The sequence below is a fragment of the Syngnathoides biaculeatus genome, chromosome 11 (assembly GCF_019802595.1).
Source record: "Syngnathoides biaculeatus isolate LvHL_M chromosome 11, ASM1980259v1, whole genome shotgun sequence".
Classification (NCBI taxonomy): Eukaryota; Metazoa; Chordata; class Actinopteri; order Syngnathiformes; family Syngnathidae; genus Syngnathoides; species Syngnathoides biaculeatus.
In genome coordinates, this window is record NC_084650.1 from 22,056,363 (window position 1) to 22,082,847 (window position 26,485).

At 43.1% G+C, this 26,485-nt stretch overlaps 1 protein-coding gene across 4 annotated transcripts in view; it reads left to right on the forward strand.

Moving 5' to 3' along the window:
* Window positions 1-26,485, forward strand: part of ebf1a (EBF transcription factor 1a) — a 66,962-nt gene that overhangs the window by 27,932 nt on the left and 12,545 nt on the right. For all 4 annotated transcript variants that reach the window (XM_061835379.1, XM_061835376.1, XM_061835377.1 and 1 more), the window contains exons 7-12: window positions 4,899-4,980; window positions 6,892-7,033; window positions 9,244-9,374; window positions 12,944-13,070; window positions 21,506-21,594; window positions 25,579-25,644. In XM_061835379.1, the coding sequence (XP_061691363.1) occupies window positions 4,899-4,980; window positions 6,892-7,033; window positions 9,244-9,374; window positions 12,944-13,070; window positions 21,506-21,594; window positions 25,579-25,644 (637 nt within the window). The remainder of the gene's footprint in view (window positions 1-4,898; window positions 4,981-6,891; window positions 7,034-9,243; window positions 9,375-12,943; window positions 13,071-21,505; window positions 21,595-25,578; window positions 25,645-26,485) is intronic.

The window sequence follows — 26,485 nt, forward strand, 5'->3', positions numbered from 1 at the left end:
TAATCCAGCCAATGAAACAATTTGCAGGGGCAATATTTGTAGCAGCGGAGTCCATGCCGTTAAAACAGCGTGAAACCTGCAAGTGTGCTAAGCGCAAATACAAGGTATTTGGACGAGGTGGGAAAAAAAGACGCGTCACAATTTGTTAAGTCACAATTTTGTATTGTACAGAAGCAAAAACTGGCTTGGGGAATGGTTGGGAATATTGCTAATTTTAAGACTTTCAGACTTTCTTGTGCAGTCCAAGTCACGCTAATTAAAAGTTACAATAACAAAAAAATCCCAATTTTGCTATCCATTTGGAATCATTTACCCCTTGAACTATTCCAAAATAATAATGCTAAAAATGAAAAATCCAATTTGATTATTTGAAAACCATTGAACTGTCTAGCTAAATAATCTTGCATTAAATCAGAAGGAACATGATGGCATGTTCTGGCTGATGGATTTTAACTGCGGTCTCCCCCTCTGGAAAAGTAAAAAAAAAATCTTTGTTTAAAATGGCTTACTTCAACCAAGATCACTCTCTGTACCTTGGCAAAGGGTAAAGCCCAGGTATTCTGTTTTACTCACTAGTTCTTGCCTTCTTGTCTTACTAGCTAGCCAATTAGTGATGTCACCTGCATGCTAACTAGCCAACTCTCACCACAAACTTTCACAAATTAATTCTGCCACAGTCGCCATCCATTTTGGTGATGTCTCCTTTGTCAGGCTTTGGTTGTGGTACACCTTGAGTCTGCAAGGTTTGTTTGTTTTAATTACTTTAGCTATCTGAGGATACACTGCAACTTTTTTCAAACGCTTTCAACTCTGCAGTTTATGCAGTGATGCGGGTAATTTGTGCATTGTTTTCTATCGGCCGCAAGGGGGCACTCGAGTAGGAAAAGGTAAGAGTGATACCGGTGGAATATATGTCCCGAGGAAGTGACTTTTATCGGTCCGGCCCTGTTAGCGCTGCGCTAGCTTGTTACTGGTGTGTCTCAGTGATTTTTACCAGCATGTTTTTTTTTTAAACTGGCCCTGTTAGCGTGGCGGTGATAGCATTAGAGTTAGCGTAAATGTAAAATATCTCATGTTTCAATGTCAGTTTCAATGTGGGCACTTGCGACTTTTACACAGCTGCCTATGTATGTACCAAATGGTATTTCCTTTACAAATGTACTGGATGAGGCTTATAACCAGGCGTGCTCTGTAGGCCGGGAATTATGGTACATGGGCAGAAGCAAACGGACTAAGTGAAAACAGAGGTGGGCATAAACACAGGCAGGCCCACCATCTTGGAAAATTTTCTTGTTTTAAAATGCAGCATGGCAACAGTTGCCAGTAAATAGTATCTCGTTTTTTGATTTGTTGTGATTTGATTGTGAAAATTCATGTACACAAAGATTACTGTGAATAAACGGCAACAAAAACCCCAAAGGAAAAGACAAAAGATGCTTTTGCTTAGTTTTGAATTGCATTGTATCTGATGACATTATGCAGAAGTGCCTGTTGTGACCAGTGAGCATCTGTCATTACAGTCGTCCATTATAGCTGCATTGGCAAACCCTTTTTGTCTTAGGCAAATCCACACAGAGAGAACAACAAGAAATCTGGATCAGTGAATAGTCTTTAGGGGATGAAAATATGATTAAATAAAATGACAATTCATGGGCTATCATCAGCATTCTGTCCATATTTACTGGTCATCTGTCAATCAGATTATCCATAAATCCTGGTGGTAATCTCTTTCCTATTCCATACCAACAGGCCTTCATCCCCAGGTCCATACCCACTACGTCCATTCAAGTACTGTAACTGTGCGCAACGCTTATTCCAGTCCTCCAATACCCGTGGCGATGACAAAGACCACACGAGGAATCTATATGGTGCAGTTTTGTTTCAGTCCGGATGATCTGTGACACCTTAAAGGTCAAGTGTCATGCTTATAAACATTCTAAAATATATATTGTGATGAAAAATACATTATTCACTTCAACGTCTATATGAAAAAATAATATGAGCAGAGAGCACGTCATCCATGCGCAAAGTTGCGGAAGTCTCATTCGACATTCAAGTGGTAGCCATCTTGGCTGCACCTTCTGTCCGTGACGTCACACTGGGACATTCGCCACTGAAAACATGCTGTGCCACCTACTATGGGAGATGAAAAACAGAGATATTCGGATTTTTCCGACGCCCCTTTTGACACGGAAGCTCTTTTCGAAGAAGAGAACATCTCACAATCGAGTGAAGTGACTGGGGCAATATTACCCTATCGTTTTGAGCCATATTTAGATTATATATGGATCATGGCCAAATCGCATGCAGCCAAACCACCTCCCCGTCCGATTCTCCTCCGCGGCGGTGATAAAAACAAGCCGCCCGCAAGCAACGAGCCACCGCGGCTTTGGCCGGGGTGGCACATTGACGCGTTGAGCACCCCTGATTTACGGATTACGTCACCCCCAAGTATTATTTTTTGTAGTAGCTGTATACACACCTACCTGTCATTTGGAACCCACGAAGCTCTCGTCCTTTGAACCTGTGCAATCCTACCGGGTCTTTTGGAAAAGTATGAAGAGCGAATCCATCCTCCCGAGTGTTCCAGCATTATCCAGCAATACAACGAGCCAGCATTTTGGCTAACTCGAAGGAACAAAGAGATACCTTCCCGCAGGTAAAACTAATAGAAACATACGAGCCCGCCTGAGTGCGCTACTTTCCTGTACGTCACTTCCTTTCTTCGTCTCGAAAGCAAATCCCTCGAGAGGATTTTCATGGCAGGAGTTACAAAAAGCCATATACGTCAAAATCATGTTTTGTGGTGAAAAAATGGATGGGTCCATACTGCTTGCCGATTTTTTCATTAATAACATACTAAAAATCATGCATTTCATGACAGTGGACTTTCAAGTCATGTAAATAATGAATCAGATGATCGACGTGAGGGACACGCTGGCATATGGCATGGCGAATGAAGTGTAGCAACTTGCCTTTTTTGCACGGGGGCGTCTCAGGTGATATCCATCACAAACTCCCTTTTTTTCACTGCCTAAACCTGTTATTTAACCTGCTGATTTAGTCACCTCTGACTGCGCTGACCTTAACTTTGCTACTTTCACTTATGCATCATTCCGCGATCATAAACGCCTCTGAGGAGGAAAATGAGGACACTTGGGGAAAGATTGGAGTCAATGAATTAAACAGGAGGTGCCGATAGGAAGGTAGAGGATGGACTCCGCAGCTGTCTGCGAAGATGGCCTTTGACCCCTCATGGATAAGGAAGTTCGGAGACCATCAGCCTGTGGGCTTCACCATCCACAGTTCAAAAAAGGAAAAAAACCTCCATCTCTCGGCTTCATGAATTATTGAGCTATTGGTCTACAGCTTCTAAAATATACAGGAGGGTGGTCTGTGTCTCCTTTCGGATTTCACATACCCTCTACTTTGTCCTTTTCCCATTGGTTTCTTGTTCCAGCCCCTCCCAATCTCTCTCAGATTTAGTGTATTTTCTTTGCACCAACAAGAGTGCAAATCAGAACACAAACAAAGCTAGAGGGGAAGAAATAGGCAGTGCCAAAAACACTTTGTTATTCACATCATAAGAGCCTTTTTTTTCTTCTTCTTCTTTGCTTAAGGAACAGCATCTACCACTAACCAGCTGTCATGCATTTAAAAGTTGTCAGGGATAAATTCTCCAGTTATGTAGTTATTGCACACAAAACAGAAGGGTGGCCTTTAAAATGAGCGCAATTTTTTTTTTCTATTCATTTATCTTTGTGTTTTTCTGATTTTTGTTCCTTGTGTCAGACTTGACGTCCTACACTATATGTCGGCGTGTGACACGTTTGGCAGTCCGTGTTTATATATCGGAGCCCGGTTGGCTCCAAATGCGCTGCCCAGTGCAGAGTTCCAGCTGTAATAAATGAACAGAGGGGAGAATATAAGACATAAGAAAGAAAAGATGAGCAAAGGAGCGATTCTCTCTAGTTGGTGGAGATCTGTATTGTAAGCACTTTCGGCTGTCAGCACTTCTTTGAGCTACCTCAAAGAGAGGATGAGGAGGGGCGCGAACGGGAAATGTAGCTTTTCTTCAAAAAAAAAAAATCCCCTTTTTTGAGGGTTCCTGTTTATTTGTACACAGTGCTGTTTATATTAGTCGTTCATTTGATAGCGTGATTTATTTGTCAGGTAGACAGACAATACAAGAGCGTGAAGCGTGGAGAGATTTACTGTAGTATCTGTTAAGGAAGAAGTTGTCAGGCTTCAAGCAAAGGGTGGAGGTGGGGGTGGGGGTGTGTTAGGGAATAAATTGCCAGCCATCCTCTTTCTGCTTTTCAGGCCTCCGGTGCCCCCCACACATACACTCCCCCCTTTACTACACCGACCCACCCTCCTCCCTCATTAAGTATTGATGTGGGTAGCCATACTTGCCATCTCAGCCTATTAATAATGTATGGCAGGTGCTGTTGATGTGGTCTCTCACACTGAGATTGAGAGCAGCAGGAATGGCAACACTGAGCCGTATAGTAGCTACAGTACAACCTCCGTCACTGGGCTCTGCTATGGGGGATTGGGGTGTCGGTGTGTGTGTGTGTGTGGGGGGGCTGCATCTGCCCATTTGAGTTTATGACAAGCTGTGACAGCAGCCCCAAGATGGATATACAAGGTAGCATTTTACTCAATATCCCGGAGCAGTTTTTACATCCAAAACTGCCTTTTGTCATAAAGAACTGATGGATGAGGCTGCGGGACACAGTGCGTGAGCTCTGCCTGCCACCGCTGCTGCTTTATTTTGCTTTCGTCCTGTTTTATGTTTTCAGCACAGACGCAATAGTTTCACTGACAGATAGGTGCTCTTTTTCAAGCTCAACAACTAATTCCTTCTTTTTTCCGCCGCCTTTGTGCATCTATAGGTTCTTCCTCAAATTCTTCTTGAAGTGTAACCAGAATTGTCTGAAGAATGCTGGCAACCCTCGAGACATGAGACGTTTTCAGGTAGGATGCTCCTCAAATGTACACATAGACTGGACATGGGTGCAAATCAAAAGAAATTATATAAACAAACATGAATCATTACTGTGTTCAAACAAGAAATTATGGTACTAGTCAACAAGTGCAGAATACTTACACAACCAAAATGTATCAACTTCTGTAGATCAAATATACTCCGTAGTATAATTTGTGAATCGATAAGATAAAAAATGTGATTGTGACGCTTTTGACTCCTATCAGATCTACAAAATTTTTCATTCAGCGAGTTGTTTTGATTTCCTGGCCCTCCCACTCTGTTCGTAGTCAGTCCTTTTTTACAATTATAAATTTCTAAACATGCACCAGACACAACAGAATACATTTGCTACTAACCCTAACCCCTATATTGTTGGAAATGAAAATAAGTAAATACTAGAAAAAAGAAGAACTTGTGGTATATCTTCTATGGTAAATTGCCAAAATCTGTCATTGAACAATATGTTATGTAAGTGTATGAAACGGAACAAAATCAATACCTAATTCAAGCATAAAATTGTAACTAGATTAGATGTGAAAACCCCTTTGACAAATTGTAAGGATAAGACTTGGGCATCTTCAGTAATGCCCTTTGAATTATCACTCAGACTATTGATTAAGTATGTAATGACATCTCACGGTTTGCTTTTAATCACAGTTTAATCTTATGGTACGATAACTATTGGGATATCGTGAGAAAGCTCATGATATTGCAGTAAGACTCACAGTATTGTAGGAAGGTTCACAGTAAAAGTGGAAATACCACTTTATCTTTTCCTTGCTGGCTGAGCCCATCTTGAGGTTATAGTAGTTTTTGTACACTTTTCCACAGACTCTTGTGAAAAAGACATCTTCAGATCATACATTACCGTGCATTTAGATGTATTCCCTTCCATTTAATTTCTACATTTGTATACCTCCAAAACGTAATTTATTGCTGCAGCAGTAATCGTGCTCAGACCACAATAACAAAACTGTCCATGGAGAAATTGGCTGTTCACTAATTTAATTATAAATTGCATACTGCCTACAAACAGTGCTTTGTTTTTGGAGCCCGAAAACTCGAGTCATCAGAAATACATGAGGAACAACAAATGAACAATGAATACGATTATTGTGGGAGTCCTACATCGTTTCTTTTCCTCCACTTAGCGATCCTGTGGGATGATTTATTTTTGTGAGCAGCCTGTGTAATCTTATCAATTGAATTATGGACATTTCATTTGAAGTGCGGGACGTACGTCAGATGATGACACTCACCAGCACACCACTAAAGCATCCTACTGTTACAATATGCTTCGCTGAATCATCTCTTCCACGACGGTGGCGGCATGAGCGAGCCAATTCGTGCGGCTTCCTGGCAGCGGCCGCCGTGGGCCAGGATGCGGGACGTGCGAACCGTACTTCCACTGGTGGCCAATCCCGGCCCGTGGGTATGCGTTTGCTGGGATGAATTTTAAACACAAGGCTGATTATTTTAAGACCACGACAATATCAAGGCACTTCTAATTTTGCAGTGTCACGATATCGTGAATATTGTCCCCATCGATTATCGCTAGCATTGATCGTTATTATTTCCTTGGTTAGCGGTATGACTTCTCTGTTAAACAACTTAATGACTCAAGCAAGCGCCGTACAATGTATTGAAGTGCTGGGGAACAGGCCAAGAAAATTAGGTTTTCTTTTAGATTGGGATAAAAGTCTGGATTCAGTCAATTTAACAATATGAGGTGCTTTTTTTTTTTTAAACAAAAAGAGTACAAATATGAAGATAAAATTCAGGTTCATGCAGCAAATGTGTTTTTACGAGGTGCACAATGCAGTTCTTATCCAAAATAAGATTTGTCATCTTTCAGTGCTTTATACGCTCCCGATTTCCTGTGTGTTTCTCCATCTCAGGTGGTTGTGTCAACTACGGTAAGCGTGGAGGGTCACGTGCTTGCTGTGTCCGACAACATGTTTGTGCACAACAACTCCAAACACGGGCGCCGAGCTCGAAGACTGGACCCATCGGAAGGCACGCAATCCTACCTGGAACACGGTACAATAAGTAGCAACATAATCAGCCTTCTTTGTCTTCCCCCTCCCTTTACTTTCCCGTCTACACTCCTCATCCCCTCCTTACTGTCTCTGAGCTCAATTCCTGTTCTTTCTTCTTACTTGTGTTTTTCACTTTTCGTCTCGTAGTGTTTCTAAATTACACCGAGAGGAGAAAGCGGTAGCTAGTGAGTCTCTTGTACATCCCTGGTGGCTTGCTCCCCTCAGGTCTCTGCCTCTAGGCCTTCTACTGTCTCGCATAAGCACTATGTGTCTTATGAGGTCTGTTCTGCTTAAAGCCAACACTGGCTTTATTTCCTCAGAGACACACTTTTATCCCGCAGCCCTCCATCACTCGCTTTCCCTCGAGTTTTTAAACACACCGTTGCACATTGCACTTGCAATGTCAGACCAAAACGTTTAATACTTCATAATGACATGTGGACATGATTTAGAGAGCATGCACTGATTCCCAAATCTCTAATCCAGTTATTTTCTCATTTCTATTTCCTAGAGATTGAATAAGAGAAACATATTTTGTTTTCACTTTGAGGAAAGTTGAGCTCAGTGATGATAATGGCAAAAAAAACCAAAAAACACTAAGCAAGGATTTACATGGTGGCCTGTGATAGATTACATTTGGCTTGAATACTCTGGTTAAGAATTTTTAATGACTTTTCTCCAGAGGTGCAGCGGACCACTTGGCCTGGTCTCCTAGTCGATTAGAAAAGTTCAAAAATACAAGACGTCATAAAAGCTTGGCTTTCACAAAGAAAGAAGTGTACGTATGGCACACCACGCTAACAGATGTTCCCTGTGTCAGAAAGATTTGTTTGGGAATTTCCTCCCTGTGATTTTCTATTCTCCTGATGATGGGGGATGGAAGGAGGAATGAAGGAGTGAAGGAAGAGAAGAGAGAGGGCCTGACAGGGGAGGAGGAGGAGCCGGGACATGTGGAGGGAGCAAAAGTGCCTGACGGTACAATGAAAAGATGAAACGCCGAGCAAGGAAACACCGTGCTTTCTTTGTGTTTTTACTTTCACTTTTCACCCAGCATAGTGCTGAGTGTATGTGCAGCACATTTATTTTTTTTTGGGGGGGGGGCTCATTTCAGGCGATAATAGATAACAGTGCATAGAGTTGAACAGATGGCACAAAGGAACACCCCAAAGTATAATCCTATCACATGGATTCACGTTCCACCATCTGGTTAATCCAAACACACACACACACACACATCCGCACATGCATGGAGCGGAGATAATATCAGCGGCTGTGAAAAGGCGGCATCTTAGGCTGTGATTACAGCCACAGATTGCCGCTCGGTGAATGTTGATCTCTGCAGGCATATCGGCAGGCTAAATATCATTCCGGCTTGGTGGGGACGATCAACAGAGCAGCGACTCAGGCGGAGAGCAAAGGCTAGGCTACGGGGGGAAAAAAAGTCAGCCTAGTCTAAAGTGGATTATGGCGCTTTGCAGAATTACAGCATGTCTGACAAGCAAAAGAAAGAGGTTTAGCTTGTACAAACATACATTTTCCTCATGTTGTTCTTTTCTTCAATCACATTCCCCAATCTCTAAATCAGATCAAATCATCATCAGATAAGGTCATGAAGAACAGTGGAACGCTCATTATTGAAAATGGGGTTTATTGTTGTTATTCTGTGTAGTTTGTCTGCTCAGTCCTAAAGAGCTCCCAAAACACATCGCGAAAACACTCCAACCCGAATGAATCTGTGCGACGGTGCGCTCACTGGCACGTGCAGGAAGAAGATAGCTGAGCAAGTGCTAAGTGTTTGCTTAATGAGGGCGGCGTATTCCGAGGGCAGCGCTACTGTTGGCCCGGCCCCGCTCCCCGGTCGCGTGGCCTTTGATCAGACACTCAGCACACCTGACATTTACACGCCTTCACGCTTTGCCACGTGTCATAAAACAAGCACACCACTGCTGCCCTCACACACGGGGCAGGGGTGATGTTTAATAACGTGGTGCATATAATCACTCTGATTAGTATTCCTTGCTTGCTCTCAACCCCTGGGATAGATGAGGAGACCAGGTAGTGTGTGTGTGTGTGTGTGTGTGTGTGAAGAGGGGACTGTTACATGTGTCATATCCATAAAGGTCTTTGCTGTGGTGCCAGTAGCAAAGACCTTTATGGGCTTGTCATTAGGTTACTTAACATCTCATCTTCTCTGTCCCTTTATCTTCGCAGCAACCCCCAGCATCAAAGCCATTAGCCCCAGTGAAGGCTGGACCACGGGGGGCGCTACAGTCATCATCATCGGGGACAACTTCTTTGACGGCCTGCAGGTCATTTTCGGCACCATGTTGGTTTGGAGTGAGGTTAGTCATCCTTTTGACGCTGGAAAGTTCTGCACTTTTTCAGGTCCAAGATCACACATACATTTTGTCCTCTAAACTCCTTCATTCTCTTTAGTCTGTCCATCCATCACTTGTATTTTCTATTGCCTTTATCGTCAAAATGGTCGTGGGGGGCAGAACGATGGATGACTGGTTAGCATGTCTGCCTCAGAGTTCTGAGGACCCTGGGTCAAATATGGCCTCTCCTGTGTGAAGTGAATACATGTGTCCTGAGATTGGCTGGCGACCAGTTCAGGGTGTACCCCGCCTTTGTCTGAAATTTGCTATAATAGGCTCCAGCACGCCCACAACACTCGTGAGAAGAAGTGATACAGAAAATAAATGAATGAATGCATGAATGAATGAATGAATGATCGTGGGTGACTTTGGGTGAGGAGTACACTCTGGACTGGTTGCCAAACATTTGCAAGACACTTATAACCACTCACATTCACACCAATGGGCAGTCTTCAATTAACTGGTGGGTGGGGAACATGCAAAGTCCACATAGGAAAGGAATAAGATGCTATTCAAATCCCTAAAGTCAGAAATCTGAGGCAGACGTGCTAGCCACTAGTTTACTGTGCCGCCCTAGCTATTAAAATAGCACTAAAGATAAATAACCTTCCCTCACTGGAAAAAAAAAAAAATAGTAATTGTAATTATTAAATTCACTGATGCAGATTTAGGAGTTTCCAACTTTGTAACTAAGAAAAAAAAAAGGCTCGAAAACATAATAGTATTCTCATGAATAAATTAAAGTGCGCCTTGCACAATACTGAAGATGTACCTACTGTACAGTATGTTGATCTTTTACAGTGAACAACATTCCGGAAGACTCTGACATAAACTTTCCACAAAGTTGTGGACCATGACTTACTGGTTCATGTCGTTTCACTATATTTCTCCATGTTAGTCCTTTTTTATTTTATTTTAAACTCTAGTTTCATTTGACATTTTGATACACCTGTAATATTGTGCAATTTAGCGAATCAATGCCCCTGGCCAGTATTTGTGGAAATGCAGTACGGTATTTGCTGTTTTAATATAGCAATGCTGTTTCATAATGACTGCTATTAAGAAGGTAGTAAAACTTGTAAGACTTTAGCACAATTCTGTTTATCTGTAGAAGTCCCTTTTTTGCTTTGTGGGCCATTCATCCTGACTTGATAGAAACAACTTGGAACACATTCTCTTCATCAAAAGATTTTTAAAAGTTTGAAGGATTACAGACTACAGTTTAACAATAAATTCATTTTGTCAGCACGATGATATACTAACCACTGATTTATCCCAGATTGACAAATGAGGTAGTAGCATCAAACATGACAACATCGCCTGAGCAACCAAAGCTGATAATGTCACCCTATTTATGTCCCAAAGTGGTGAACAAAACTTTTTTTTAGATTATAATCAACAGCTTTAGACTTAGTTGCAGCGGATAACAAAGTTACTGCCAGGTATTCTTAAACAACAACTGTCAAAACAAATCTTGTTTTTCCAGCTAAAGTGTCACGCGCCCACACAGAGCTACGTATAACTGTCACTCCAACTATAAAGTTAACATAACGATTCGCCTGTTCTTCCGTTCTGTAAAATAATTATTGAAATGAATAAAATTAAACTGTCAGTCAACACACAAAAGCTGAGAAATTTAGTCAAATGTTATTTCTGTTTCCTCAAGACAGAAGGTCATGCGTCAATGCTACAAAACAAAGACCAATGAGCACACGGCACAGAAAGTGAGGTTAATGTCTGGTAAAAGGTGGTATTTGCATGAAAAGCGACAATATTTATTATTTAGATCTGATTACAAACATTTAGAACAACAAAAAAAATTGATGAAGTTAACGCATTTAGAAAATGTTCCCAGCTCAAAATGTATCTCATTATTCAAGTCAATGAATTCCTTGACTTTTACGTCCATAATTGTCACCTCTTCTACATTATTTCTCAAGTACATGAAATCTGGAGCTCTCAGTTGGTCTTTTGTTAAATTTGTATCTCAGGAGCATGCACGCTGTACCGTATGAATCACTTTGCAAGGAGCATCTGCCACATGACAAAAATGTAAATGCAGTCTATGTGAGAAATTGAAGGGTCAGTGAGCGCTACAGTGAAACAGCTTTCTCTTTAGTAAAAGAATTATTCTATAAAAAGCTCCTATATTATCGCGACGGAGCTTGAGTGGGGGTCAGACAATGGCAGAATGAAAGCCTAGTTAAGTGAGCAATAAAAGAGACGGTTTGAACAACACATATGCACGTACACATGCGTTGCACGCTGGCAGGAGCACTGATAGCTTTTGAGCGCCGCTCGCTTTGAGAGCTAGCTCGACACAGGATGCGGAAAATGAGCACTCAGTGAGGTCTCATCTGTGTTTTGTCGTTACTGCTTTTCTCTTTCAAAGAGCCTTCAGCACACGCGCACGCGTGCACGGGGAGTGGGCCCATCAGCCACACTAAGTGAGCCTCTTAAAGACACCGTGGTGCTTTAATGTAAGCTAACGGCAGCTAGACAGCCAAGGCTGACAGACACGAAGACGAGAGGCCAGTAAGGACGAGCCTATCATATGTTTATTTATGCTGCATAATAGATGTTTGCAAAGGTTTTTTTTTTTTTAATCACATATACCTCCATAACTAACTTTGAAGCCCTCTGTAAAGATCTATGTCAACACCTATAACCATCTTTAGCATGACATCGTCTTTGGCTTTATCAGCTCACCTCAGGCCATTGCAACAAACTGATTTAGCCGTAATGGCAACAAGTAATATTAATAATGCCATAATGACGAAAAACCTTCATCAAAAGTAAATTTGCTTTTGTGTAAAATACTGGCAGCAGGAAATTGTGTCTCATTTTCTCTTGTGGTAGCATTCAGTTGTTTTGCACTTTCGCTTTCTTGCTATGTAACTTTAAAAGGCGAGAGAGAACTTCATCTTGAGACTTTTCAGATGCCATTACTCAGTCCACTATGTTTGTGTGCTAAAGCATTAATCTGTTTCCAATTTTTAAAAAGAAAATATACAGTAAAACTTGTCCCATTGTTTGTCTCATAAAGTAAGTTTCTTGCGACTTGTCCTGTTAGGGGTCATGGGATGTAATTGTCATTTATGTTGTTCTTTTCATTATTATTATTTTTATTGTTTTAATCAAAGTTTATTCAAAAGACAATACATTTTTCTTGCTTCTTAGAAGAACAACAGCTCTTAAAATATTGTTTTTCATTGAAGCATGATTTATTTTTTTATTATTCATGATTAATGTGCAAGATGAACATTTTCATCAGTTTAACCATCATTGGTCACAGATATTGTGTGTTCATGTATTTTCTTCAAATACATTGTTGTCCAAATGTGTGACTTTTTTTCTCCTATGAAAGGCAAAAAAACAGAGATACAAGCTTTTTCATTTGAAAGTTATGATTATGTATGATCATTGCATTTCTGGTACTATCACTACTGTTATCGAAATATTGTGATAATATTGTATCGCCAGTTCGTCCGATTCATCCTAATAACCTGTGTGGCCATTCTGCCTCCCCCTAGTTGATCACACCACACGCCATCCGAGTGCAAACTCCCCCCAGACACATCCCTGGCGTGGTGGAGGTCACGCTGTCCTACAAATCCAAACAGTTCTGCAAAGGCACACCTGGACGCTTCATCTACACAGGTACTACCGACACATCAGAGCTCACAAATTCTGTTGCCATAAGGCAGAAGTGTCAAATTCATTTTTGGCGAGGGCTACATCATAAGTATGTTTTCTCTCCGGGGACTGCTTTGAGTGTGAAAGCATATACTATAAATTAGACATGTAACAATTAATCAAAAAACTTAAAATGTGATTTGAGACTCGCAGCTCAGTGGAAGACTGTTTAGAGCGTCTGCCTCACAGGTCTGAGGACCGGGATTCAAATCCCGGTCTTGCCTATGTGGAGTTTGCATGTTCTCCCTGTGCCTGTGTGGGCTTTCTTTGGGTACTCGGGTTTCCTCTTCCATCACAAAAACATGCTTGGTAGATTCACTGAAGACTCTAAATTGGCCTGGCCATTGGGGACAAAAAAAATGCCAATTCTCATTGTTATTAAAGATGCAGTTTGCGATTAGCAAGAAGAATGAAGTCTAAGTGCATGATTTGCTTCCGCAGGCCACATTAAATAATGTGGCGAGCCTGATCTGGCCCCCTGGCCTTGACTTTGACACCTGTGTTCAAGATGAAATTGATCGACAATCTACCAATCTGCTGCCATATTTGCTCCTTTATGTCAGTTCTGACCAAAAAAAAGTTGTTTAACAAAGGTGACGTCGCTAAAGGTGTAGCGGTAATTAATTACTTTGTATTAATTGCGAAAAGGAAATGCAGTTGCATGACTAAGAGTGATGCAGTAACAAAAGTGAAACATCAGAAAGGAATGTGTTTGTTGTCTTTTATGAAGCAAGTGAAGGTCAGGTGGAGGTTTAACCTTTTGATTAGTGGGATTATTTAGATTTAACCCTGTCGAGGGTGGGCTACAGCAGGACGGGGGGGGGGGGTCTATACAGAGAGTGTGATTTCTGATGGCGTGAATAGCAGGATGGTTACATTAGAATGTATCGCTGCAGATTTATAGCCACGCGGTGAAAAGAGCGGCAGAGAGTGTGAACGTGAAGCAGTGATTAACCGACGCGTGGACACAGGTCTCCAGGGAGAATGCAAATCACATAAATCTGTCTGTAATCTCAACTACTGATGGACTTAGCACGTAAACCCCTGCTGGAAGTGCCAACATTTGACAAAATCAGATTTGTGTGAATGCGCTGGCCGCGTCCCTGGATTGCGTTTGTATGTCTTTTAATTACTGTACATTGACAGGATCCATGTCCGTGTTTGTATACTTGTGGCAAAGGCGGGGAATCGCCTTCCCGGGCTTGAATATATGTGTGAAGGTAGTCGAGGCACACGCGTACACATTGACACTAACTGCATTACTAAGACAGAGGGCAGATGGGTGGCCAGACTTTGCCATGCCAGAGCTGTCCAACAGACCTCAACTCTGCCAAGCCCATAAATGTGTGTAGGTTTTTGTGTGTGTATGCGTGCAGTGTTTTAATGTGCCAGACATGTGGGAAGCGTATGCATAAACACCTCATCTCTTCCCAGCCCTCCACTCTTTCACCTTGTCACATTCACTTATTCAAAACTTGCCCCTGTGAATGAATTCATTCCCCTACCCCACCCCCCTCTGTCTCTTGGCTTCTATGGAGGCGCATTGAAGAATCTCAACAGGTGAGATTTAGCAGAGGTCATCTGCTGGAAGCTCAACACACACCCACACACACATCCACGCAGGCTGTGATGCTACTCGCCAAGCACTGGCACCTTCACAGTGACACGGTCAACTGTGTCAAGGCAGAGAGCCCACTCTCCTCTTTGCCCTCTTCAGACCAAACCCTCAAAAACTACTCGTATGGGCCTACCCATCGGTGTCTCCTAGGAGAATGATGGGCGAAGCATTTGGAAGAACAAAGCAATTGATGAGAGCTGAGAGAGGTACATGAAAACAGGAGGATGGTGGAGAGAGATGGTGGATTACCATGGGCCATGTTGCCCTCCTGGGTCTGTTTGGCACCAGTTTGAGCCCAGTTGCCAGTGGGTACTAATCATGGAGGATTGGCAGCGCGGTGTGGCAGCTGGCAGCATGCATGTACACACACACACACAACCACCACGGTTCCCCGCTCGCACACACAGTTATACTTGTATATGGCATGCACACACACACACACACACACGCATACATGCACGCCCTGAATTACATTGGGGACAGCTGGCATTGCTAATCAACTTCTGCTGAGGAGAGGAAAGTGAGCAGCACACAGACCTAATTAAGTCAACACTACCCAATACTGCTGCTCCTGCTACTTTTCAAAAATACAAACGCATACATGTGTATGTACAGAATGCACCATCCGTCGGCTCGTGCCCAGTGCAAACACAAGCATTCTGCACAGTTGTAGTCTTGGACGGAAGAGACGAGGAGGGACTTTCGGTGGAGATTGGGAGAGAAGCCATTACTGTAATGTGTTCTCCGCTGTCTCTGAGGACTCCTCTGCTATTAGACTTCAGAAAGCTCCAATTAGACTCATCAAAGGCAATTAAGCTCTCCACTGATAAGAATAAAAGAATGTTTTTTCATTCTCTGCTCTTCCTCTGTCTTTTTATCCCCTTATCCACACTCTGTTCATCTCTCTGCCCTCTGCCTTACCCACCTCTGGGGTTTAGCTACCTCCCTAATCTCTCTCTCTCTGTCTCTCTCTCTCTCTCTCTCTCTCTCTCTCTCTCTCTCTCTCTCTCTCTCTTATTATCAGGTCAATGCCTAACACCAATCCCCCGTCCCCTACTCTCGACCCTGTATAAATACATTTAAGTGTTTTGCTGTGTATCACCTTTAGCCACATAGTTGTCTTTATGACATTCATCAATGAAGAGCTCTCTTTTCTTTTCTCCATGCAATATAAGGTAGTAATAATAGTGCGTGTCAGAGGGGCCCTTGCGTACGTGTTTGTGTGTATGGCACAGAGGTGCTGGCCGCAGATTGAGGGAATTGATGAATCGCCCCTGTCGTTCAAAAGGCAATCCCTCCCCTCCTCAGTATGCAGCCTCGTCTGCTTAGTGCTACGACTCTGGTCTGTGCCGATATTAAAAGGCCCTGCTTGCTCACATTAAGGCCACCGCCGCATGCAGCAGAAGGCATTGACACGCACGCACGGACAAACATTAGGGATAGTCTTTCAGTGCGTGCTGGATATTAGGTGCGTAGGAGACATTATTCAGGAGCAAGCTGAGCGAGGAGAAAAGACAAAAGTCAGGAACTGAATTTAAACTAGACAGGATGTCAAATGACATTTTTGTTCATCTTTGCTTCTGTGCTCCAAATTAGTTTTAAGAGTGGAACACTTGCTTAGTTAGCGCCTACCTTTAGTTAGTATTTGACAAAATACAGACTGCGGCCAAATTCACAAGCTTTTGCTGAATACAGTATTTTAAATCATTTAAAATCATTCTGCTGGACGAGTACTTCAAATCTCCAACTATATACTAAGGATATGTGTAAAATGCAGATCAACTCAGCATTTTTTGCCCTCTCTCTCTCTCTCTCTCTCTCTCTCTCACTCTCTTTTTCTCTGTGTGTGCGCGCATATGTGTGTGCACATGTAGTGGTGTAGAATTGTTCTAGATCATAATTCCATGTATAACTTCACCAAAATGTGGGAAAGTGCTCCCAGGTAGATTGAGTGCAGTTTTACCCCACTGCAAACTCCACCTCTACTATAAAACATATTGCTATTACCTCTCCGTCAATGTCAATCAAAACCGAGCGTGATTATCTTTGTTGCAGCGGAATTTTTTGACACAGCTCTTGTATTGCATCTCATTAGGTAGTGGAGGTGTCAATGCAGGCATCCATCAATAATGCCTGTGCAAAAGTGAACATAATGAGAGTGGAAATGCACTTCCTACCTTTCTATCCAAACACAGAGTCAGATATACTCCTCATTCATATGCACATTCGATACAAGGAGCACATTCACACACATCCCCATCACTCGACTGCAGCATGTAGTCATCTGGCAATAAAAAATGGGGTGCGAGCATGAGGAGATCAATTACTTGTCTTGCTCCTATTTGTGAATGCTGTCTTTTATTGAGCTTGGGTGGAGGCCTGCTGTTGATTAAAACGGCTGGTCTCCAGCTGGAGACAGAAGGCCAGCTGATATAGCGGCGCACGTTCACATTTACGCCATCTTAACTGCAAGGAAATTCACACCTCTATTTGAGATTGAGATTAATTTTCTGCACCATGTGGCTTGTCTTCCCTCTTTAGTATGCTCAGTTCTTATTACACAGGCATCTGCTCCATGATGATGATGTAAATGAATTTCGAATGTAGGTTGTTTTATACCCCGCTGAAATGAGCACCGCACACCGAGGGAAATGATTCCCTGTGTTTTGTTGTATCTTAATTCAAGCGCACACTTTTCATCCATACTTCCAGAATTTGCATTCTCCCACCGAGGATCCATGCTGTCAGGTATTGTTAACTGTCGACATGCGCTTTTTTTGCAACAGATAATTAGAGCTTAGGTTGTAGTAGCTTCCACACCTCAATTGATTTGTAGAATCTTTTAGCACTCTGCCACCCCTTTCTCCTCCCCCTCCTTCTCCCTTGCTTTAAGAGCAAAAAGCTCCACTCATGTGTTTTCTCTGTATGAATTTTCAGCCATGCATTAGTCTACCTGACATTTTCAAGCAATGCTTTATTTAGCTTGTCGGATTCTCCAAATAAACGCAATCTCTGGGTTTATGGAAAAATGGATAAAAATTAGATTGTAGAGTATTGATCTGGATTGCGAGTAGTGGGAGTTGTGTGTGTGTGTGTGTAGTGGTGGGTGAGGGGGGCAGCTCTCATCTGTGTGTAGGGGGGAGAAATGAAGCCGTAATTCAGGGCTATTGAACCCCCTGCCACTGGCGGCATCGATCGCCAAGCAGCGCTTATGAGATCACACCTGAGCACTGGAGACTGTAGAAGGGAGGGGGCTGGGTTGCAAGTTGAAGGGGGATGGGGGGGTAACGAATGAGTTGAGAGGGAGAAAGACAGAGAGACACAGAGTTGTGATATGATCAGCTCCTAACCCACTGTCTGCAGGCTTGAGAAGGCGCTAACACCCGGGCCTCAGAGCCAATTACCTAACCTTGCAAGTACACGCTCACCTGGCTGCACACACACACACACACACCACACACACACACACACACACACAAGTGACACAGGACTAGTGGACACCGTAGTTTCCCTTCCTCCCGTCCATCGTTTCCTTCTCCACTTTCAGTAAGAACCAACACTCTGACCTCTCAATTATAGTCCTCCACCTCCCGAAACATCCCAACCCCCACTGCCGCCCCATTTACCCCCCCCCACACAAGCACATACCTCCACCTCTCTATCCCACCTCTGTCTTCCTCCCTTCTTCCTCTTACCCGTTCACCCCTTCAGACCCAGTCCCCCTGCGGCTCTGTGGGTTATTGTAGTGAAATATGAAGCGGTGTAGATTTGAAGCTTCATGAAATTTCCATGAGCATTGATCTGATCTGATGTGGGTGATTGCTAGGTGAATCCCTCTAGTCCAGGGGCTGTTGCTCATCTATTCATTTATTTATGGCATTTATGTTTTACTGGCTTTGATTTGCTCTTCTGGAGAGCGACAGGTAAAGATTATAAATATACCTGTACACGAGAGTGTGCTTTGAATCCAGGAGTGCACTTGCATGCTTACACGTGCTGATTGTACGCCAGTTGTTTTCCACCAGTGTTAATTCCCAGTGTGAAATGGGAGTTACGGAAAATGAATCTAAACTCCCCAAAGAAACACCACCAGGTAAGAGGGTGGTGCACATTGCCCCGCACATATATTCCTCTTCTGTTTTATGGCCTTTGAAAATGAGCAGAGAACGTGACATCCTTGCTCAATTACTATGATATTCTCTTTATTTATTAGGGTTGACTCTGTTCATTTTGCATTTTTTTTACTTTGCTAGTGTTCATTTGAGACTCATCTGTCATGTCGTGGAAAACAAACGAAAAAAAAAACAACAGATAATTACCAATAACAACCACTGCCATTCAGAAAAAAATTATGATTTTTTAAGAATAATTTCAGGATCCCACATGTCTAAATGAAATCAAATCCAGCTTCTGAAGACATTAGACTCCTGAAATGGGAAACTAATGTCAAATAATTGTGCTTAGCCACGATTCCTACTCAAGTTTTGGGATGTGATCATCTCGCTGCTCTGATTAAGCTTAGCAGTGGACAAGCTCTACTGTCATATGTGTCATAAGACAAAAAAAAATGTAACGTCACAATAAGGCGGGCAAAGTGAATTTCAAAACTATAATACATTGAAAGCTATGTTAAGTAAGTGGAGTTGCAATTTAAATTGCACTACAAGATTGTTTCGACGCTATGCCAGCCACACATGATGTAAAACTGAGGGAGGAATTGCAAATTGGTTTGACAAACTTCACGTGAAAATTATGTGGCAGAAGGGATGGAAGTGATGATGGGTAGCATTCACCTCCAGCAAAACAAGTGTATTTTTTTTCATCACATTATTATTATTCACCTTTTACACACATTTTCCTTCAAACATTGCCAGCGCAATTAACTGAGGCTGATAGGTTGACGTCGGAAAGGGTTAAATTCAATTTCACTTATGGGGAAGTTTTAAAATCAAATTGGACATCGAGAGTCGCAGAACGGCTTGTGTTTGACCTCCGTGTTTCCACTCCAGTTACTTCCCCCCCGCCCTCAAATGTAATTCCATAGCCTGTTACCTCCCCTCACTTTCATTTGTGTACGTCATACTAGAAGTTTCCATTGGGAGATCTAAAAAGTGGAAATGAATGTGAGCTTTTAAAAGCGAGCATCTCCTATCACTGAGCTTTGCTTTGTTTCTAGCTTCTCTGTTTAAGTGAGCGATTCAGGGAGGAGCTCTGCCGAAGCCACTAGCGGTCCGGCAGGACAGCTTGTACTCATCGCCTCTGGGGGCCTCTTTTCTAGGGGCCGCCTAGTCAGCCTGGCTGCTCAGATGTGGGGCGAGCGGGGCATCGGCCCCCAGGAAACGTCCAAGCTGTGACCCACAGGGGAGACAGACGGACGACGCAAACACATAAGGGCAATCCCTCACATATACGGTCGTACTTGGCAGATTTATCAGACCACACCGCCCGATTTTCTCAGAGACCATCCGGCCTCATGTATTGCTTTAATGCAGACTCTTTAAAATCCAACATTTATTTTATCATTTTGAACAGTAATTGCAAACAGAAGTGTATCCCATTTTCATTTTATATCTACGATTTAGCCGGCTTCTATGAAAAGTCAAAAATTAAGTCTCGTGCAACATTCAACCGCCGTTACTACACTTCCCATTCTGCAACGCCAGCAAATAACTACTTTGACATCTTAATCAATAAATATGTCATGTGACACTACGTAGTATATAGAAATAATACATACATTAATTATCATATTGTATCATTAACATATTGGTTTAAAAAGCTTCTGGATAGCACCGTGTTAACCCTGACAGAAACAAACAATGATGGTGGTCATTAGCAAAGCTGTTAGGTTAGGACAGCTGGAGCATGAACGTTACATCGTGGGGTGGTCAAATTCTTTGTTCAGTTCTGTTTGTAGGTCTCCTTTATGTCCACACTTGTACAAAGCCCTTTGCAGAAGCAATGGCAGTGAACTAGTCAAGACCATTACCCATGCATGTACACTGACTCCCCGGGCAACCTGGGGGTAGGGGCTGGGGTGGGGGTGCACAGAGAGGGAGGGGTGCAAGAGAGTACATTCGGAATTAATTATATGGCAAGAGCATTTATCCAACGATCCTCCTCTGAAGTGTTTGTACTGTAAGCCTCAGATCTTCATTGTATTTATTCAAATGTTTAAATATTCATCTTCTCATATTCAATTACAGTAGCACAACCACAGCATACAGAGAGAGTGCGTTCTCCCTCCTATCTGGATGATTTGACTTTCTCTGTATACACTGTATATGTGTGTGCGTGGATTTGTGTGTGTGTTTGCGCTCCGGCACGCATATGCGTGTATTTAGCCTTCACTCCCCGGAGCGATCAAGCCTTTGTTATATTGGAACCTGGCTCTGTAATTGCTTATATTAGTCGCTGATCAACACGAGACCACAGGACACACACGCCCAAAAACACACACACACACACACACATTTACACGCACACATACCCAAAAATCCACTCGATCCTGGCTTTTTATTAAGAACCAAAGCAGGTGACAAAGAGATACATTACATTACTAAACAAACAAAGGGATACCAGACAAACAAAACACCCACATTTTGTGCACGTTTAGCCTAAATGTTGGAATATTCATGTGCACCCCCTGCTTAATTCAGTCATTTCGACAGCAAAAAGTGAATCACTCATTCATCTTCTTCATATCACAGCGCACAAGTGTTTTCATTACCGAGAATCAAACATTTAAATTTCCCATCTGTCTTTTCTTGTTTGTGCTCAGCACTGAACGAGCCGACTATAGACTACGGCTTCCAGAGGTTACAGAAGGTCATCCCCAGACACCCCGGAGACCAGGAGAGATTACCCAAGGTGCCGTGCATCCACAACTCCTCTCATTTGTCCACGCTCATGTCATTCTGCCACACGCAATTATTGCACAGCAATTTATCTTGGTAACACTGATACCGAGATGTATTTATGTCGTCTCCAGTGTCATATGGCATATGGATATACATGCCACAAGGGCAGCATGACCTCACATACAGACAAATGACTGTATTCCCTGGACACTGAGACACTTTGCGGTGTGAACATTAACATTTTATTACACGCTCATGGTCATTTTCTGCAGTTTATTTTGCACTGAAAATGCACAAGCAGCTCTATTCATGTCCGCACCGCGCGTAAGGTCGTTTAGATTGGCAAAGGGGGAGTGACGGTGGGAGGAAAAGGGGGAGTATGAGAGAAGGAGGTTGAGGAAGGAGAGAGAGGGAGAGGGAGAAAGAGAGCGAGAGAGAGGAAGAGGGAGAGGCAGAAGGAGGTTAGGTGATCCATCATAGCTGTCCAGTCTTACCTCCTGCTGGGTCAGTGGATCGAAGTCAACCCCGGGTGGACTTTATTACTTCCAACACACACGCTTTCACAGAGCAGCATGCACATGCACACATCTCGGCACCAGCACCCGCACACACATGCACACAGTGGACGTCAGTGTGAGGTGGAGATGGAGAGCCTAGGTGGATGTAGAAGGACGATAAAGAAATCACTTGTCCTGGTTGTGTGTCATGTCTGGTGGATCCAGGACTTGTCCTGGTGATGTCTTTAACCCCCTACATCTCTCTTCTTTCACCTCCTACTCCTCCCTCACTCTGTGCTGTCTCCTTCTCTTCTAAATGAACAGCCGTCGCTGGCAGGCCCAGTTGTTCATTTCAGCTCTATTGATTTGTGCCTTTATTAGGTAATAACAGTTTGTTGACCACACTCCTCTCAACAGTTGGCCTCAATCATTAGAGGGGCAAACACTGGCAACTTTTTGCGCGCCCATTCAGTGCACGCCAAGCCTTTTCTCTGCCTATTTTTCCGCACAATTGTTAAATTAGGAACAAAGTTTTCCCCGAGGCACCTTTAGTGAGGAGATTCTTAATGAACCCTGGAAATGCCTGCTTTGTCTCCATATGTTGTGATGATGATCCAGCATCCAGCTGCACTGTGCTGTCACTAATAGTCTGGCAGTATGTAAGCGGGGAGTGCTGGAAGCCGGATCACAGGCGTACCACGCAGTGCTTATAGCTCAGGTTGTGGTGCAAGGGAGGGGATCTGGGGCCAGCTAATGAGTGACCGTCCTGCCAGACGAGGCCAGACTCCGCTCTGGATCAGGTTCCCCTTCCTGTTGACGTCTCCGCGGGCCTGACTTTACGGGAAGAGACCCTGCGCCCAGGAAATGGTCTCTCCTTACAGCAGCAGGGGAAGGCAGGCAGCACGGCGCTAACCACATTTATCTGTTTATCAGAATGACTCTGGAGCGCTGCCTAATCGCGTTTAGCTTCTGGACAGATCCCTTTGCTAACGAGAGACCGATAAGTAGACGGGGCACTGGACCATGAAAAAGTGATTAATAGAATAAATGGGAAAGAGGAAGAAGAAGACGAAGCATGGAATAGACGAGTGAAGAGAAGATTGCTTTACTGTACGTGTGGCCAGGTTGTCAACACTCTCCTAGGATATGTCACTTTTATTTTTCTTCATTCAAAAACTAAATATTTTTTTTTATATTCACTTATACAGAAGTTTCCGAAAAGTTAACGATGAAAATCCTACAAATTCCTAATCAAGCACATACAACATGTTATACTCACTTGCCAATGCGTAGGAGGTCTACAGAGTTTACCTTAAACGTACTCCCCTCTTGGAAAGAAAGAACATAAAAGGCACCAGCAGTGCCATTGCTATCATCCATTCCTCCATGTTTGATACCGCTAACCCTCATTGGAGTCACAGGTGTGCTTTTCCACCCGACTGTGGGCAAGACTCAGGGTACAATGTAGATGCCAATCAATCACAGGCCACATACCGTCAGGAGAATTTTACAAATGTCCAATGTCATTTAAATAACATTTAGCCTACAATGATGACGGTTGTTAAAAAGTGCAGAAATAAAAATGCAGGGAATTTTACTCTTGTTGGAAACAAGTTCAGGGTGTGGTCCAGCTTTTGCCTGAAGTTAAGTGGTGCAGGCGCAAACCTCCCTGTCACCTTGAGCAGGGCAAATGACTTAGAAAATGAATTATCAAGAGTTTAACTTTTCCTCAAAATTGAGAAAAAAAGATCTAAGAATACAATATATGTAAATGTCTCAATGTTGTCAAAACCAGAAACATTCAAGCAGGCAATTGTCAATTGGACCTGTCGGGAACTTTAGAGTCCTCAGTCAACCTAATGTGCAAGTTGCTGTTAATGTTAATGTGCAAGGCCAGAGGGCGTGATTTTATTTTGGTTCAAATTTTCACCCCCTCAAAAACATGAGCAGAAACAAATGAAGGACCCAGAGAATATTTTGCATCAAGTGCAGCCTCTCACACATCTTCCTTGAAGACTGTCCTTCTCCAGCTGGGGATCTGTTGGAGCCGTAATGCTCTCTCTTCCCTCATTTCCCCTCCCACCTCCTCGCTTCCTCCCCCATCCATCCATTTACCTATCCAGGAATCCCTAGGAGGCATCTGGCATGGAAGAAAAAGTAGCGAGAAGCGAGCGAGGAACGACGCATACATACTAAAGAACCACTTACTTCACTCGGGCCTCTACATTTCTCAATCACGCCGAGCGGGGCTCCTCTCTGGTCCCCCTCTTTTCCTGTCCCCGCCCCCCGCCTTCCCCCCACCCTCCTCCAGATAGTGCTAGTAATGAGAGGTTAACACAGAGGCAGCGCTCCCATTATTGAGTGAATTTAGCACCTCGGACAGCGCTCTACAATCTTTATTGCTTTGCTGACCCTCCCGTCATGTCTTGGGCGTGCTCGACAGCCTCCGCATGCGTGTGTGTGTTTCCACGGGTGTGTGTGTGAGAGAGGGAAAGAGAGAGAGAGAAAGAGAGAGAGAGAGAAAGAGAGAGAGAGATATGAGGTCTGATTGAAAGGCGGTGTGTCATGGAACAGAGAGCACACATGCTCCGGGGCTTGTTCACAGCGAGGGATACACTGAGGAGGGTATAACGCACAGCGTGTGTGTGTGTGTGTGTGTTGTGTGTACATGTGCGTATGAGTGGAAGAGAAGGAGGGAGAGAAAGAAATGAGGGAGCATTGGAGGGAAAGGGGGGGCTGCAATTTTCTGGTTGTCGCGCCTCCAGCATATATCCTGGCCCCGGCACATTAACTTTTAAAAAGGGTTTTGTAGGGTTGAAGGTGTCTACATCACACACATAGACGCACATATAAAGACTGCCTTGAGACACACATCGGCTAAACGAGTGAAAAGAACAGAAAGGATAAAAGGGAGGGTAAGTGATAGAAAATGGGCACGAAGACCAGCAACATTATACAAGAATAAATGTTTGATATGGGCAATTCCACTCCATTCTGCTCTGCAACTACATTTATCACACAAAGTGGGTGTTTGCCTATTCATGTAGAACATTATCAGGGTCAATAAAGGTCAGGAGACAGGTGTGCCCCAGCTAAGAAAGGAGTTGCAGCGCTGTTAGCCTGGTGATATGTTGCGCTAGGTTAGATTGACACTGTATGTGATCAAGAGCAGGAGATCCATGATCTAGCAGAAAGGAAGGAGAAGATGCAAAAGATGCTTGACCGATCAAGAGCTACAGGCTCATGTTTTATTCACAGCCCTATGGTATCTTCCCTATGCACTCCCAAACTGCCCAACCAGTAACAAAGTGCATGGACAGACCCATTTCTCTTCCTCTCGCCTGCTCTCACTGCCGTCTTCCTGTCGTGCAGCTTCTGTTCTGCATTCACAGCATAATGCTACTAGTGAAATGTAATGAAAGTGACTGAACTCCTTGAGCTGCCACACTCATGATCAATCTCCCTCCGTTTTTCTTTTTTCTTCTTCCCGATTGTAGGAGGTAATCTTAAAGAGGGCGGCAGACCTGGTTGAGGCCTTGTACGGGATGCCCCACAACAACCAGGTACTGTGCACAAACTTCAACATGCCATCTACCCATCTCTACTTTGTTTTTGTTGTGGATACATTTGGAGTATTTTGTGGGATTACTTGGACCTCTGAAAGGGACCAAGATAAAACTTTGTGTTAGAATTATAAATAACTTCACATAGCCTCCATGAAACCTGAACCATAACCACAACAACGAAAAAATATTAGCATTCATATCTTCCATAAAAGTTTAAAATGTTTGGTTATTAATAGCAGGAAACTATAAAGCCTTGAACTGAATGAAGAAGTCAAAATGCGTAGTGAGTCATATTGCAGATTCACTCTACCTACAGTATTTCACTTTTCAATGTCATTAAAGTGGGGAAAATATTATGTTAACGCTGTTCAACATAATCTAACAGCTAATTAAGGCACCCATTCAATGAACTATTTATATCATAAACAGATTTAAACAATAATGATTAATATCATTCAAGTTCAGCATTACATGTCACAATGCATGCTGGGAAAAGAAGCGCGACCAATCTATTGCCTACTTTTAAAAAAAAGTACAAGAACACCTATTTCATTTTTCCACAGTAACCTTTGATACTTTGTTTATATTTCATCAGGACTTGCGTGTCCTGTGTGTCCTACAAAAAAAATCTAAGAATTTAAAGCCATTAATGGCATAGCAAACGTGTATGGTGGACACACGATTGTTGTAACCACAGATATCAAGCGAAGACTAGATACGTTAGCATGCTGTAGCAGCACAGCTACACAACACGCCTACAAGGTGTCGATGTAGGCAGGGGTGACGTACCAATCAAAGGCAATGTCATGAACGTGGAAATTAAGTCACAACTTGTTCA